The sequence below is a fragment of the Lampris incognitus genome, chromosome 3, assembly GCF_029633865.1.
Source record: "Lampris incognitus isolate fLamInc1 chromosome 3, fLamInc1.hap2, whole genome shotgun sequence".
NCBI lineage: Eukaryota > Metazoa > Chordata > Actinopteri > Lampriformes > Lampridae > Lampris > Lampris incognitus.
In genome coordinates, this window is record NC_079213.1 from 100,738,557 (window position 1) to 100,754,996 (window position 16,440).

Below are 16,440 nucleotides of genomic sequence, written 5' to 3' on the forward strand. Positions count from 1 at the left end.
GCACCCTTGCTAGATCTTTGGGTGAGTATAGTCCTTCACGGCACTCTTCAGCAGATCTATTTATCCCTCAGCGTGACGTGCCTTCTTTTGAAGAAGGATGCTTGAAGGACTGGTAGGAGGGAGGGATGACCCCAGGGTGAGTGTAAACCAGCTGGGCGCCACTCGCCGTTCCTTGTTTTGCTCCAGCTGTGGTTGACATTGCTATAAATCCTGTTCCCAACAGTGTCTGACATCTGTGCTGTGAAATAATGTCGAATTGTTTATTTTGCTGGCCGTGGCGGTCTTTAATAATCTGTAGAGGTGAAAACTCACACTGAAAAAGCATATGCTGCCTGTCCCCTGTTGTTAGTGCTGTGCCTGTTAAGGCTGAGTACATCTCCGCTTGCATAACTGCTGTTACGGCCACAGTGTTGTGTTGGTTTTAAATGGCGGACAGCTTCCAGTGTGAGGACAGGTTTCTATTTTAACCTCACTGCAGCACCCCGTTAGCCTTGGCATGCCGGCACTCTGAGTTGAACGCCACGTGGGACCTTCTGTCCGGCAAATCTCTGAGCCTCTACTGTCCCCGCTCCCAGTGATGCCCTCAAATGTTAGCCCAACGGTCACTGATAATCTCTGCAGGAGTCAGCAAGTGAGCTCGCCTCTTTGCCACTATGACATGAAGCGAGTCAGAGTAACCCGCCCCCCCCCAGACCTGAAAGCCATGGCACATCAGAAGAGAGATTTGCTTGTCAAGCTGTCACATTAGTTCATATATACACCGGGTGGTGGCACCAACACATTTATAACATGGCAACAGCCATGCATAGCCAAAATGCACTGGGAAGCCCATGTGTCACTTACTGCTCAAAGCGATTCAGTGACGGATTGGCAACAGGCAGCATCCATGTCCTTCAACAGAACCATGCAAGTCAGTTTACTTGAGTCCTTTTCATGGCAGGAAGTTAAAGAGGAAATCCATACTCTGTCACGTCAGAAGTCATAATGGAGGAGCAAGCTCTTGAATTAAGGAAATGCTAGAATCGTGCCAGCATGCCTCCTTAGCAATTTGAATAAATTGAATCCAACCCATAATTACAATTAGCACAGTGTGAGCTGATGACTAAAACTGTGCTCACTAGGAGTGGGTAAGTGATTGGTAATGGGGATAATTTGAGTTTTGAATTCAAGAACTGAAATTTGAATCTACACTGACTGATGTATGTGCTGTGAATGATTTAAGCCAGTTGGCTGAGTTACGGGCGGCATGGTGGCGCAGTGGTTAGCGCGGTCACCTCACAGCAAGAAGGTCCTGGGTTCGAGCCCCGGGGTTGTCCAACCTTGGGGGTCATTCTCTGTGTGGAGTTTGCATGTTCTCCCCGTGCCTGCATGGGTTTCCTCTGGGTGCTCCAGTTTCCTCCCACAGTCCAAAGATAAGTAGGTCAGGTGGATTGGCTGTACTAAATCGTCCCTAAGTGTGAATGTGTGTGTGTGTGTTTCGGCCCTGTGATGGCCTGGCGCCCTGTCCAGGGTGTCCTCCCGCACAATGACTGCTGGGATAGGCTTCAGCATCCCCGCAACCCTGAGAGCAGGATAAGCGGTTTGGATAATGGATGGATGGATGGGCTGAGTTACATGAACATTTCATCAGGATGCAAGTTGAAGATGAGGCAAAAATGACATCTGTTGTTGGAGCACTTCTGCAGTTGCACCGCTCCCCGAGGGCTGGGTGAATGGGATGCCTAACAAATGCATCTGAATAATACTTCCACATTTACCCATTCATTGCACAGGGCAAATTGATTAAATGGCAAATGATGTCAAATATAAACATGGAATGTTTGGCTTTCAGATCACAAAACTTTCTGAATCTGTAAGGCTGTGTTTTTCATCAGACCTCCACGATATTATAAGTATTTAGAAATAAGTCTCAGGTTTTTTTTATTTTTTGTACTCCTCCCCCCTTTTTTTCTCCCCAATTGTATCCGGCCAATCACCCCACTCTTCTGAGATGTCCTGGGCACTGCTCCACCCCCTCTGCCGATCCGGGGAGGGCCGCAGACTACCACACGCCTCCTCCGATACATGTGGAGTCACCAGCCGCTTCTTTTCACCTGATAGTGAGGAGTTTCACCGGGGGGAAGTAGCACGTGGGAGGATCACGTTATTCCTCCGAATTCCTCCTCCCCCCAGAACAGGCGCCCCGACCGACCAGAGGAGGTGCTAGTGCAGAGACCAGGACACATACCCCACATCCGGCTTCCCACCCGCAGACACAGCCAATTGTGTCTGTAGGGATGCCAGACCAAGCCGGAGGCAACACAGGGATTCAAACCGGCGATCCCCCTGTTGGTAGGCAACGGAATAGACCGCCATGCTACCTGGATGCCCCCATTTTTATTTTTTCAAACCTGCATTAAATGTCAGATTGGAGAGATCTGGCACATCAAGACATTTCAGATGACTTGAGGTAGCTGAGATAGTTTCAGATCACTCCATCTATCTTCTACAAACTGCAGACAAAAGAGGATGTCATATGTCTTAGTTACTAAAAACTGTCTCTTTTCTGGTGAAATGGAGACTGGTTTCTTGGAGAGAAAGCCAATACAGCTTTCCAAGACCAGTCATTACCAGTCCCCCTGCTGGCCTCATATCATAGACACTGGCTTAATTAGGGGCGGCACGGCTGTGCAGTGGTTAGCGCAGTCGCCTCACAGCAAGAAGGTCCTGGGTTCGAGCCCCGGGGTAGTCCAACCTTGGGGGTCATCCTCTGTGTGGAGTTTGCATGTCCTCCCCGTGTCTGCGTGGGTTTCCTCCGGGTGCTCCAGTTTCCTCCCACAGTCCAAAGACATGTAGGTCAGGTGAATTGACCATACTAATTTGTCCCTAGGTGTGAGTGTGTGTGTGTGTGTGTGTGTGTGTGTGTGTGTGTGTGTGTGTGTGTGTGTGTGTGTGTGTGTGTGTGTGTGTGTGTGTGTGTGTGTGTGTGTGTGTGTGTGTGTGTGTGTGTGTGAGCCCTGTGATGGACTGGTGGCCTGTCTAGGGTGTCTTCCCGCCTGCTGCCCAATGACTGCTGGGATAGGCTCCAGTATCCCCGCGACCCTGAGAGCAGTGTAAGCGGTTTGGATAATGGATGGATGGCTTAATTAGAGTCCAAAACACTTGATTTAGAAATGACATTACACCTCTTAAGTAACGACGTCAGTTTCTATCCTTCAGCACACACCCAGATTTCCAACAATTTTTAAAACTTTGCTATTGCAAACTCAAAGCCCACAGGCATCTATTTCATCTAACTAAGACACTTGTGACATAATTTATGTCGAGAAATATCATGAAGTGCATTTTCCATCAAATTGAAATCCCATATTTAGGTGATGAAGTGACGAAGCTGTGCGAGGTCTGTCTATTCCAGGAACTAGTCTTGGCATTGTTCCTCAGACCCTGAACAGGAGAGAAGAAGCTTGTACAGCTGCTGGTGTTCTCTCTGCTTCTGAAGGCTGCGATGAAATGACAGAGACCATCAAACCTCAGAACCGGGCCTTACCTCTTCTCCCCTTTGTACCACTCGAATGTGGGGACGGGCACGGCGGTGGCCTCGCACCTCAGCTGGGCTGTGCGGCCCAGACCCATGCCATTGCTCTTCATCTCATGGATGGATGGAGCAACTAGGAAGAAGAGAGGAGGAGAGGGGGAAACATGCTAGTAGGCAACATGACAATCGCAAAAAAAAAACAAAAAAAAACTCAAGTTCAAAGTTCATCCAGATGCAGCGGACTTGAAAAATCCATCATTCGGTGCCATGGTAAACACTCACGTTTAATGTAAACTCAATATTCATGGTCTACAGAGGGAACAGCAGTCAGGAAAGGAACGGGGCATCCATCCCGAGCGTTCGAGAAATTAAATGAAATGCACTGCATGGTGATAACACTGCTTAATGGAAGTTCAAAGGCTCGGCGGTGAATGCAGGTTCTGTGAATCCAAAATGAGTCTCTTTCATGTGCCGAGACACGGTGTAAATCTCTGCACCAGTGTCAGGCAGGCGGCGTTAAACACGGACGCCCTCTCCGGCAACACGGGCCTTTTGTACTTCAAATATTTACCCTGCTTATGGCAAGGCGGCCTTGAAAGAAATTAAATTATTGCACCGGAATTATCTAGAATTCCGACAAAAGCATTCGGTCGAGTCCAATGTGTGTTCGGACAAAAGCTGAGAGACAAAAGAAATCCGTGTGCTCTCCCCCGGCAAGCAGGATCACAGGAATGAAAAATAACCTACATCCCTTTTTTCCCTCCCATTTTCCACTGGGATTCATCAGCCCTTATCAGAATAACATTAAAGTGGTAAGAGAAAGATTGGGCCAAAATCATCACATTATGTGTTAGACAAAGGGCGAGCCCTGTCTGGCGTTAAGTGGCAGAGCTGTTCACACTGCTGCATGCAGACCACACTTCCCTCCCCGCGGCGCCGCTGCAGGTTCGGTATGATAATGCTACAGGTTTACATGGCATAATGATGGAAGATGTGTCTTACAGCCTGCTGTAAGAGTCCGTCAGACTGCTGTAATGTTCATGCCAACGCTTTTATGAATTAGAAGAAAAAACATCGCGCCACCAGATAACTTCTACTGTGTCCGTTAAGCATGTGTGTACATGTGGCACATACAGTGCCACTGTATGAGTCAGTCTAAACTCGTTCGCCCAATATGGCAGCCTGAGCAGACGCTCTTTGCCACTGCTCGTCTGTTGTCGGCTGGATTTGCTGTTGTTTTCTTTTTTTGTCTTCCTCGCCTTTTGTATGTCTGTTTGTTGTTTAAGTCGGAGAGTACCGCTGGCGTTGTGTGTGGCTGCCGCTTCTCCCACCGTCTTGTCTTTCCTCTCTGTCCCCGTTTTTTCGGCCCTCCGTGCTAGCCGCCTAACTAGCTAACTGGCTAACCACCACTCGGCTAATGTTAGCTTTACGTGAGCTCTGACCTCCTGGCTCTGCACGCTAGCTTGCAGATCTGGCTCCGTCCCCCAACCCCCTTGGATTATTTATTTTATTTTACCTCGGCAGTGGACACTAACCCTCTTTGGACCATCATCAATTGGGACTAGCATAATCTGGGCATCACCATCCCTGGCGGCACTCCCCTTCATATCGTGAGTAGCTAGCCCCATCCCATCCGTGTTCTGCGCTATCCCTGCTATGCTTCCAACGTTATTAACCCACCCGTCTCATGGAACCAATACTCTGCCCGCTTCTGTTTTTACTTACATTACCCCCCTTATTACGAATACATAGAATACACTGGTTTCCCTTTTTATTGTCTCCCCTGATTCCTCCTCCTCCCTTACATTACTCCCCCGATGGACTCCTGTGCCTCAACAAAAACTACCGGCTATCCTCTATTGCACGCACTTCCGCTGCTGCCATTATCTTCATCGTGGCCCCAGACAATCCTGCCATCTACATCCTTCCACTAACCCCAATATCCAATCAGTATCCCACATCTAAACGCTATGTTCCCACCGCGCCCCCCCTCCACTGCACCTCCCCGCACTGCTAACCTGGACAACCTCAGACCTCTCCAGCATGCCCCCACTACATTGCCCTATCATTCGGTCAACCTTGCCCTCCTTAACACCCGATCACTAAATAACAAAGCCCTCATCCTACGTGAAATAATCCTTGATAATTCATTTGACTTTCTCCTGCTCTCTGAAACCTGGCAACAACCCGACGACTTTTCCTCCCTCAACGAAGCGCACCCCCCGGTTTTGGCTACATCTGCAGACCCCGTCCCTCCCGTCGTGGAGGTAGCCTTGCTGTTGTACTTAATCGGAATTTCAGGCCCACTGAGCTCTCACCATCTCATCATTTGAATTCCTCGCCTTTAAAACCTGCCCAATGACTGTCATTCTCATCTACCGGCCACCCACACCAAATCCATCTTTCCTGTCTGACCTCTCTGAAGTCCTCACAATAGCCTCATCTCTCTACTCACACTTACTACTGCTTGGTGATTTTAACATCCACATTAATTTACCCAACTGTAAGTCTGCATCAGAATTCATCACTCTATTGGACAATTTCAACCTCACCCAGTGCATCATTTTCCCCACCCACGTCAAAGGCCATATCCTTGACCTGGTCTACTCTGTCAATCTACCGGTACACAACATCCATTCATCCCCATTTCTTCTGTCAGACCATAATCTCATCCAGTTCACTATTCCATCCCCAACCCTTTGGCCACACCGCCTCAGAGAAATAACATTCCGTAATACTAAATCTATCGACCCCCTCCAACTCTCTGATCTACTCTCCACTGCTCTCCCCCTGGAACCAGCCTCTACCTCACCTGATGATCTCACCAGTCACCTCAGCGCCACTCTGTCTGCCTCCCTCAACACACTGGCCCCTCTCAAAACAAAAACAGTCTCCTTCAACACCTCTGCACCCTGGTTCACACCTGAGCTCCGCACAATGAAACAGACTGCCCGCCAACTGGAACGACTCGTCAAGAAAACATCTCACTATACATCAAGAAGCCCACAAACTCCACCTCTCCGCCTACAAAGATGCCCTCACTGCCGCCTATTTTTCCACCCTCATTAATGATTACAACCGTAAACCCCGCACCCTCTTCTCCACTGTGAACAACCTCCTCAAGCCCTGTGCCGATGCCTTCTCCAACTTTACTCCTGAACAATGCAACTCATTTCTCAATTTTTTTGCAGACAAAATCACCGCTATCAACAAATCACTGTCCCCTGCATCTGACTCGGCAGCCCCTACTCCGGCCCCTCTTCTCCCCATTCCTCTCGACCTCCCTACCCCTCCCCTTGATTGCCGCCTCTCCCGGTTTGTTCCAGTTGCCCCTACCACTATGTCTGAACTCATCAGCTCATCAAAATCCACAACCTGTTCCCTTGATCCCCTCCCTAACACCCTACTGAAGAAATGCCTCCCTGCCCTATGCCCCTACCTCACCAACCTTTTCAATTCCTCACTGTCCCATTGGAATTGTCCCCTCTGCCTTCAAAACTGCCGCTGTCACCCCAATTCTCAAGAAACTCGGTCTTGATCCATCCTGCCTCAACCACTACTGGCCAATCTCCAACCTCCCCATCCTCTCAAAAACCCTGGAACACATTGTCGCCAAACAACTCCAAACCTACCTATACACCAACAACCCCTCCAGTCCGGTTTTCGCCCACTCCACAGCACTGAAACGGCACTCCTTAAAGTACTCAATGACCTCCTCACCTCTGCTGAAACTGGAGCCCTTAACATCCCCATCCTGCTAGACCTGAGTGCAGCCTTTGATACTGAGCCACAACATTCTGCTCACCAGATTGAAAGATGTTGGTATTGAAGGCACCATACTCAGCTGGCTCAAGTCCTACCTCTCCAACAGGTCACATTTCATCTCACTTCACAACCACTCCTCTGTTCCAACCACAGTCACACAAGGTGTTCCCCCAGTCCTAAAAGACCTCCACTGGCTACCCATCTCCTACCGGATCAATCACAAAATCCTGGTTCTTACATATAAAGCACATCACAAACTGGCCCCCCCACACCTCACTGACCTCCTCTCCCCCTACCAACCCTCTCGGTCCCTCAGATCCACCTTGGCCTCCCTTCTCTCTACCCCCATGTCCAACCGCCGTGGCTCTGGTGACCGAGCCTTCTCCAGGGCATCTCCCAGGCTCTGGAACTCACTCCGCCAAATTATTAGAGACTCAGAATCCCTCCCACTCTTCCAATCCCATCTCAAGACACACCTCTTCTCCAATGCCTTCTTGTGCCCCCTGTCCTCTCATCCACCCTTAATCTGAGTCAGACTAAGGACGGAGAACTCGACCTGCTGCCCCCTCTTGGAACTCCCTCCCCAAGCACATCAGACACTGCTGCGATCTGCCCACATTCAAGTCATTAATCAGGACTCACCTCTTCCGACTTGTTTTCATCTGTGATTTATGATGTTTGTTTTTCTTCCCCTTTTGTATCTGTCTAAGTTGGAGAGTACTGCTGGCATCATGTGTGGCTGCCACTTCTCCCTCTCGTAGCCCCCCTTCCCATCTACCCCTGTATGTCTGTGTTATGTTTATCTGTTGTCTTGTTTCACCCCGTTTATTGTAAAGGAACTTTGAGTGTTAGAAAAGCTCTATATAAGTTTAATTTATTACTATTATACAAAACAACCACAATTGAGTTGAAGGTGAGAACGGTTGTCCTCCTCAAAAATAATAAAACGGGCTAGATGAAATATGGGGAAAATTTCTCAGTGTAGACTGTGAATGTCAACCCCCCCCCCCATTTTCTCCCCAATTGTGCCCGGCCAATTACCCCACTCTTCCGAGCCGCCGATCCGGGGAGGGCTACAGACTACCAAATGCCTCCTCCGATACATGTGGAGTCGCCAGCTGCTTCTTTTCACTTGACAGTGAGGAGTTTCATCAAGGGGGACATAGCGTGTGGAAGGATCACACTATTCCCCCCAGTTCCCTCTTCCCCCTGAACAAGCGCCCCGACCGACCAAAGGAGGCACTAGTGCAGTGACCAGGACACATACCCACATCCGGCTTCCCACCAGCAGACACAGCCAATTGTGTCTGTAGGGATGCCCGACCAAGTTGGAGGTAACACGGGGATTCGAACCGGCGATCCCTGTGTTGGTTGACAACGGAATAGACCACCATACCACCCAGATGCCCACATCATTTGTCAACAGATTGCTGGGAGTGAAGGGGGTTGTATTGACTTGCGCCACCTAGCAGGCAACAGATTGTTCGCTCAAGCCTGGTCGCAATATCCCGTGTTCAAATCCATCTCTTTTTTTTGTGGATTTTCCCCCCTTTTTCTCCCCAGTTGTACCTGGTCAATTACCCCACTCTTCCTAGCCATCCCAGTTGCTGCTCCACCCCCTCTGCCGATCCAGAGAAGGCTGCAGACTATCACATCTCCTCCGATACATGTGGAGTCGCCAGCCACTTCTTTTCACCTGACAGTGAGGGGTTTCACCAGGGGGACATAACGCGTGGGAGGATCATGCTATTCCCCCCAGTTCCCCCTCCCTCCGGAACAGGCACCCCGATTGACCAGAGGAGGCACTACTGCAGCGGCTAGGACACATAGCCACATCTGGCTTCCCATCTGCAGACACGGTCAACTATGTCTGTAGGGACGCCTGACTGAGCTGGAGGCAACACGGGGATTCAAACCGGAGAGTCCTGTGTTGGTAGGCAACGGAATAGACCGACATGCCACCCGGATGCCCCTGAATGTCAACTTTCAAAACTGAAAAATACATGTTTGACAGAGAAAGATGTGCATGTGCACTTGTTTGTGCTGAAGTGAGAACGTGTGCACAAATTCACATGATTATATATGACGTGACCAGTTTATGTAATCATATGAAACATTTGAGTAATCCATCCATTATCGAAATCATTTATCCGGGTTGGGGGATAATGGAGCCTATCCCAGACACCCTGGACAGGCTGCCAGTCCATGACAGGGCCCACACACACACACACACACACACACACATACACATACACATTCGCACCTAGGGACGATTTAGTATGGTCGATTCACCTGACCTACATGTCTTTGGACTGTCTTTTGACATTTGAGTCAATAAATTGTAAATAAGGATTTTGTATTTTTCTCAACCAATTGAATTGGAAATGAAGATATCCAAATAATAATAATAATATAATATAATAATTATAATAATAATTTGGATAATGAATGATTGAACTGAAGATATTGGGTCTGCTTTACGCCAATCTTTACAACAAGTAGTGATGTAAACAAACCTTACAGCATCAGAAAACATTAGAAAGTCAGATTTAGTTGTTGTTTAGCATTAGTCCTTGTATGGACAGACCTGTCGTAGCAGCTTCCAGTCCTGTGTTTTACATTTTGGTAGCAGGGTGACCTTTTGGTTTACGTCTGAATTAAGGATTGTACCTTTAAAGACTATGTTCCCATACATCTCCCCATCAAACCTGTTGGGGTGAGCCATGTTGGGTGTTTTGGGTAAACCATCAGGTACCGTCTCCTGGGACCTGTCTGTTGGCTAGCTTCTCTCTCAGACTCTGGTTCAGAAGATAGGCCAGGTTGTGGTTTTAGTCCATGGGCCAGAGCCCAAAATTTCCTATTTCGGTACACTCAAGGTGGCAAAATTTACTTATAATTTTTGAAAGGATCCATGTCTGTAGATGATATTTTGGTATGATAACCATTCCTGAGTGGCAGCTGTATCACAGTTATCAGCTCATGAAGTTAACCACCCCCTAAAGTAAATTGCATTTTAGACGCTGGTGCATATCCTGGTTTAGCCTCATGGTCAGGACATTTTTCAATGTTCTATAATATTGTCTTTGGTATCATTTTAAAGGGGACCTTCTTAGCTTTCATTCAAGCCCTGTTGTGGATATTTCTCACAAATATAGAGGTCACTTGAGCTCTTCAACCCGTCAATAACACACATCTTTCTGCAATGTTCGCCTAAACTATATACTTTCTTTTAGCCCTGTGGCATCTAGGAATATCAGGGACACAAAACACAAAAACTGGAATACTCACAGGACTGTAAAGATTCAGGAAATGTATAATATACCCATACTATTTCATTGTGTGAGGTGATTGTGAACCTTAAATTAGAAGGGCATTATTACTAAGAAACTAACTAGACCAAAGCCAGTTAGTCCATGGGTCAGACCAGATATCGATATCACCCAAGGTGACACAACTTCACTGGTGCCATTTTATTTGGTACACTAACAGAAGTAAAATAATACATGATAACCTTTCCAAATGAGCAGCTATTTCATTTTTCTTTCAGGAAACCTGTTTCTGTGCCTCTCACGATTGTGTATTTGCCCAGATTTTTACAAATATAGCATTTCAACACCCCTGGTACTGATTAGCCTAGCTTAAACTCTGGGACAGTTCTTAGTTGGCCAACAACCAAGGATAACCAGTACTGTGTACTTCCATTCATTGTGCTAAGCTAGGCTAACGTGCAGCCAGATAGCTTTCTACTAAACACATATAGAGGAAACTGGTATCTATCTTTTTGTCTCACTCTGGAGAAGATTGTAAGCTAATTTCCCATAATGTTAGCATGTTCTTTTAATGTATATGTTAATATGATTAGTTAAAGTGGCTACGAGGAACTTTCATCTTGTGTTGATTTTAGCGGCCTCATGTGGACAAAATACAGCTGTTGCATAGCAACTAGGTAATGTATCTATTTGTGGCTATGTAAGATAAATAATGGTAATATGACGCTGGTGAAGCAAAGTAAACTTTGTTTTAGTAGTGTTCATACACCTAAGTTACATGTATTTGTTTGTATGTGGCAGGTGAAAACTGACTGAATATGGCCACTGGTGAACAAGCAAGTTTTTACCCAATACCAAAGCGCCCACGGGTGGAGTGCATTATCCACTGTTCCGATGATACAGATAAGCTGGTTTCACTACAAAGTGTCGACTCATGGAGAACTCTGCTCAGGGCAGCTCAGATACGAAATCATGCACCAGTTTTGAAACTGGCAAAAGACATTCCTGAGGGACAGATTCCAGCAATCTACTACCACAGAAAGTGTTGCAGTATCTTCACTATGAAGCAAATTCTTGATGGCCTCCTTGCAAAAGAAAAGAAAAGTTGTGTCTCTGCTGAAGAGAAACAATCTAAGAGAGTAGCTCGACATGCTCCAAGTACATCTAGGACTTATGATGCACAGTGCATATTTTGTCAGAAAAACAGCAAATATTCCAAGAGACAGAATACGAGAGAAGTACTGGTGCAGTGTCGAGAACTGCGAGCTGATGCAAAGATCAGGAGTGCAGCCACAAAGAAAAGGGACAGCAGAATCCTTGCCATTGTGAGTAGAGACCTTGTAGCCGCTGAAGGGCACTACCACAGGTCATGCTATAGACTTTACACCAAAGAAGAGGTTTCCAAAGGAGAGGTTGCCAGCAATGAAGATGATGATGCTGCAGCCCAGTATGAAGCTGCTGTGAATAAGGCATACAATGAGCTGTTCCTCTTCGTCAGGATGGAGCTTTTTGGCAATCCTCAAGTGATGACAATGACTGATCTCTTTTCTAGACTGGTAGCTTCAATGAACTCCCAAGGCATTGCCCAAGTCAAGGAATCAACCAAGAAGCACATAAGGCGAAACCTGGAGAGTGAGTTTGCTGGAGCCTTGCAGATATTCCCTGATGAGAAAGGAAAATTCCTCCTCTATCCCGATAACTTGTCCATGAGGGAACTTGTCAAAGAAAATCAGTCTCTCAAAAGGGAGCTGCAGACCCTGAAAAGTGTCAGTGCACAAGATGTTATAGCCAAAGCAGCCATCAAATTGAGAGCAGACATTAAAAGTCCAACACCAATGTTACCAACTTACAATGCTGGACAACGGGTAGGGCCACCACAAAGCAAAAAGTCAGATGCCGATACTGCAGCCAATACTAAGCTTGCCAGAGAGAAAAACCTTCTTTGGGTCCTAGCACGCATGTCACAACAAGAAGAACAGTCAGTCAGCAGCTGGACAGGCTTCAACATCCTGACTCGAGGAGAGATGACGGTCATCCCCGACAATATAGGCTATCTGCCTACCATCAATGCTCCAGCGACAAAAATGTCTACTGTCAACGAGGTGCTTAACCAGTCACTGAGCATCATGCAGTGCTTAGGCCTGAGGAAGATTGTCTGTGTCTTTGACCAAGCCCTGTATGCGAAGGCTGTCGAGATCACATGGAAACACCATGACAAGTTCCATGATATCATCGTTAGGCTTGGGGTATTCCACACCATCTGCACACTGCTGGCAATAATAGGAAAGCATTTCCAAGATGCTGGACTCAAAGACCTCTGCATTGAGTCTGGCATGATTGCAGAAGGCTCAATTGCTGGTGTTATGGATGGCCGCAAGTACAACAGGGCAGTGCGACTACACAAGCTCCTGTATGAGGCTCTCATGCGACTGACCTTGAATGGTTTCCTGTCCTGGTTGGAAGAAACTCACAGGAATGACATGGTTCACCTGAATGAGACACTGAAGACCATTGACAGCCTTAGGAAAGAAGTCTCACAACATGCTTTGAAGGAGGTCCTCGAGAACAGCTCTTGTACACGCATCATGGATCTATTTGAAGTCTACCGTGAGTTCCTTAGAGGTGGAAACGGCAGCCTCTCGAACTTCTGGATGTCCTATTTGGACATGGTTGAAATCTTGTTGGGGCTCATCCGAGCATCCAGAGAGGGAGACTGGATGCTACACTTGGCTAGCATTCGAGCAATGATCCCATGGTGCTTTGCTTATGACAGGATGAATTATGCACGCTACCTCCCCTACTACTACGCCCAGATGTCTGAGCTGCCCATCACACACCCAGATGTGTACACAGAATTCATGGAAGGAGGCTTCTCAGTCCAACTGGGCTCCACCAATCCCTTTGGCCGAATCCCTGTTGACCAAGCTATAGAAGAAACGGTGAACAAAGACACCCAAACAGCTGGAGGGACAAAGGGATTCAGCTTGAAGCCAGGAGCTGTGACCAAATATTATCTCACAGCTGAGTATAGAAGCATGTACCTCAGACAGCTGAGAGACCTGACAGGTCAAGGCAGGTGCAAATGGTCTCATCCAGATCTACAGAGTCCAAGGATCAAGAGAGATGAAGCAGATGTCCAGTCTCTCATGGACCTTATGGAGAATAACTGGCTCAATCCTATGTCTCCTGATGAGATTGATTTGGTTAGCCTCTCCACTGGCAACATGGCTCCACCTGATGTGACCATAGATCTCTTGAGAGCTCTTGAGAAAGGAGAAGAGGCCTACCAAGCATTCCAACAAACAAGGTTAGATGCAGACCCACCACCTGTGAAATTCCACGACAAGATGACCAAGCAAAGTCTGAAAACATTCTCCAATGTCAGCACAAAACAAGCTCATGGAAAGAAAGCACAGGATGTGGTTCTGAAGGCAGATAGAAACCTTTTCAGTCACATGATCCTGGTGGCTGAAAGCAGGAAGGTGAATCTGAAGGATGTCCTTGCCTACCCATTGGGCCCACTACCATGGGCACTGGCAAATGCTGATGGGTCCTTACGAAAAACAAACAAGGCTGCACTTGCCAGAGAGCTTGAAAAGAATGTATCTCCTGCAGAAGACATCCCAATCCCATCTACTTCCATCATTGATGGGATGAGCCTGGTCCAAAAAATGAATGGCAACAACAAAACCTTTGCACAGGTGGCAGAGTCAGCCTTGACCCAGGTCCTCCATGAGGGAGCACAGAGTGGGAGGATTCATGTTGTTTTTGATGTCTATCACCAGACTTCGATCAAAGATGCTGAACGACTGAACCGGGGTGGAGACATCACTCTCCAGTACAAGAATCTTGCAGGGGGACACCACGTCCAGCAGTGGAGAAAATTTCTGTGCAGTTCCTCCAACAAGACCAGTCTCATCAAGTTTCTGGTGGAAGAGTGGAAACTCCCACGATACAGAGCTATGCTGCATGGCAAGGTGTTGTACATGACCTGTGAGGAAACCTGCTACAAGTTGACAGAAGATGGGTGTGAGGAAGCAGCAGAACTGCACTCCACACATGAAGAAGCTGACACCCGTCTGCTCCTGCATGCATTGCATGCAGCAAATGCGGGCTCAAAGTCAGTTATCATCACAGCTGAGGACACTGATGTCATGGTGCTTTGTCTTGGCTTCCAGAAGGACATCACCTGTCCCATCTACCAGAAGTGTGGGACTCAGAACCGCACACGGTTTGTCGACATCACCAAACTGGCAAGTTCACTTGGAGACAGCATCTGTGACAGCCTAATTGGCTTACATGCCTTCACAGGCTGCGACACTGTCAGTGCATTCGCTGGTCGAGGGAAGCTGAATGCCCTGAAGATAGTGAGAAAGCACACTTCCTGCCAAGAGACTTTTAGTCAACTGGGACAGACATGGAATGTGAGTGATGAGCTGTTCCAGAAAATTGAGCAGTTCACCTGTCGGATGTATGTTGCTAATAGCAGCACTGCTGAGGTGAACAAACTGCGTTACCAGCTCTTTTGCACCAAAAGGGGAGAGGTTGAGTCCAGCCAGCTGCCACCATGTAGAGACTGTCTCTTTATGCATGTTCAACGAGCCAACTATCAGGCAGCAATATGGAAGTGCTGTCTGCAGGCTAACCCTGTGGTGCCAAGCCCTACTGAGTATGGATGGACAGACGATGAAGGCAAGCTGGCCATTTACTGGATGCGCTCCCCACCTGCACCAGATGTGGTCTTGGAAATGCTAACATGCAAGTGTGTGCATTCATGCAAAATGCCAAGCTGCATGTGCCTGTCAAATGGACTTCCATGCACAGACATGTGCAGGTTACAGACCTGCAGTAACCAAAAACAGCAGGATGGTCCAGAACTGGACTTTGAACTTGGGGAGTCAGATGATGAGAGAAACGAGCAGTTTGATGAATGACAGTGTGATGATTCTGATGGTATTACTGTGGTAGTAGTCTATTGATGCACAGGATGTTGATTCTGGACTTGGTTACCCAGAGCTTGATAACAATAATGTAACCATATTCACATATACCCATTACCCTACCCATTACCATTATATATACCCACTAATGATATGGGATTACATGTATCATTGACTAAGTATATGTAAATGTCAATGTTGTTTAAAATATTAAAATAGTTCATTACCTCACTATGGTATTCCTTTTTATCATGTATTTTGATTGTGTATTTAAACAAATGTATAGAGACCAGTTTGTGACCAGCTGGCTTTGGTCTAGTTCTCATTTAAGGCTCACAATCACCTCACACAATGAAATAGTATGGGTATATTATACATTTTCTGAATCTTTACAGTCCTGTGAGTATTCCAGTTTTTGTGTTTTGTGTCCCTGATATTCCTAGATGCCACAGGGCTAAAAGAAAGTATATAGTTTAGGCGAACATTGCAGAAAGATGTGTGTTATTGACGGGTTGAAGAGCTCAAGTGACCTCTATATTTGTGAGAAATATCCACAACAGGGCTGGAATGAAAGCTAAGAAGGTCCCCTTTAAAATGATACCAAAGACAATATTATAGAACATTGAAAAATGTCCTGACCATGAGGCTAAACCAGGATATGCACCAGCGTCTAAAATGCAATTTACTTTAGGGGGTGGTTAACTTCATGAGCTGATAACTGTGATACAGCTGCCACTCAGGAATGGTTATCATACCAAAATATCATCTACAGACATGGATCCTTTCAAAAATTATAAGTAAGTTTTGCCACCTTGAGTGTACCGAAATATCGTCTGGCCCATGGACTATTTGAGGCCCAGGCAGCTAATCTCATGAACTGAATTATGTGAATCCAGTCCCGCTTCCCAAAGGCCACATTGCCATGATGAATAACTGAAGAATGAATAAATAA

General features: G+C 47.0%; 1 protein-coding gene across 1 annotated transcript in view; it reads right to left on the bottom strand.

The window, feature by feature from the left end:
• Nucleotides 1-16,440, bottom strand: part of negr1 (neuronal growth regulator 1) — a 325,691-nt gene that overhangs the window by 65,233 nt on the left and 244,018 nt on the right. The window contains exon 5 of the mRNA XM_056277000.1: nt 3,527-3,647. Coding sequence (XP_056132975.1) covers nt 3,527-3,647 — 121 coding nt within the window. The remainder of the gene's footprint in view (nt 1-3,526; nt 3,648-16,440) is intronic.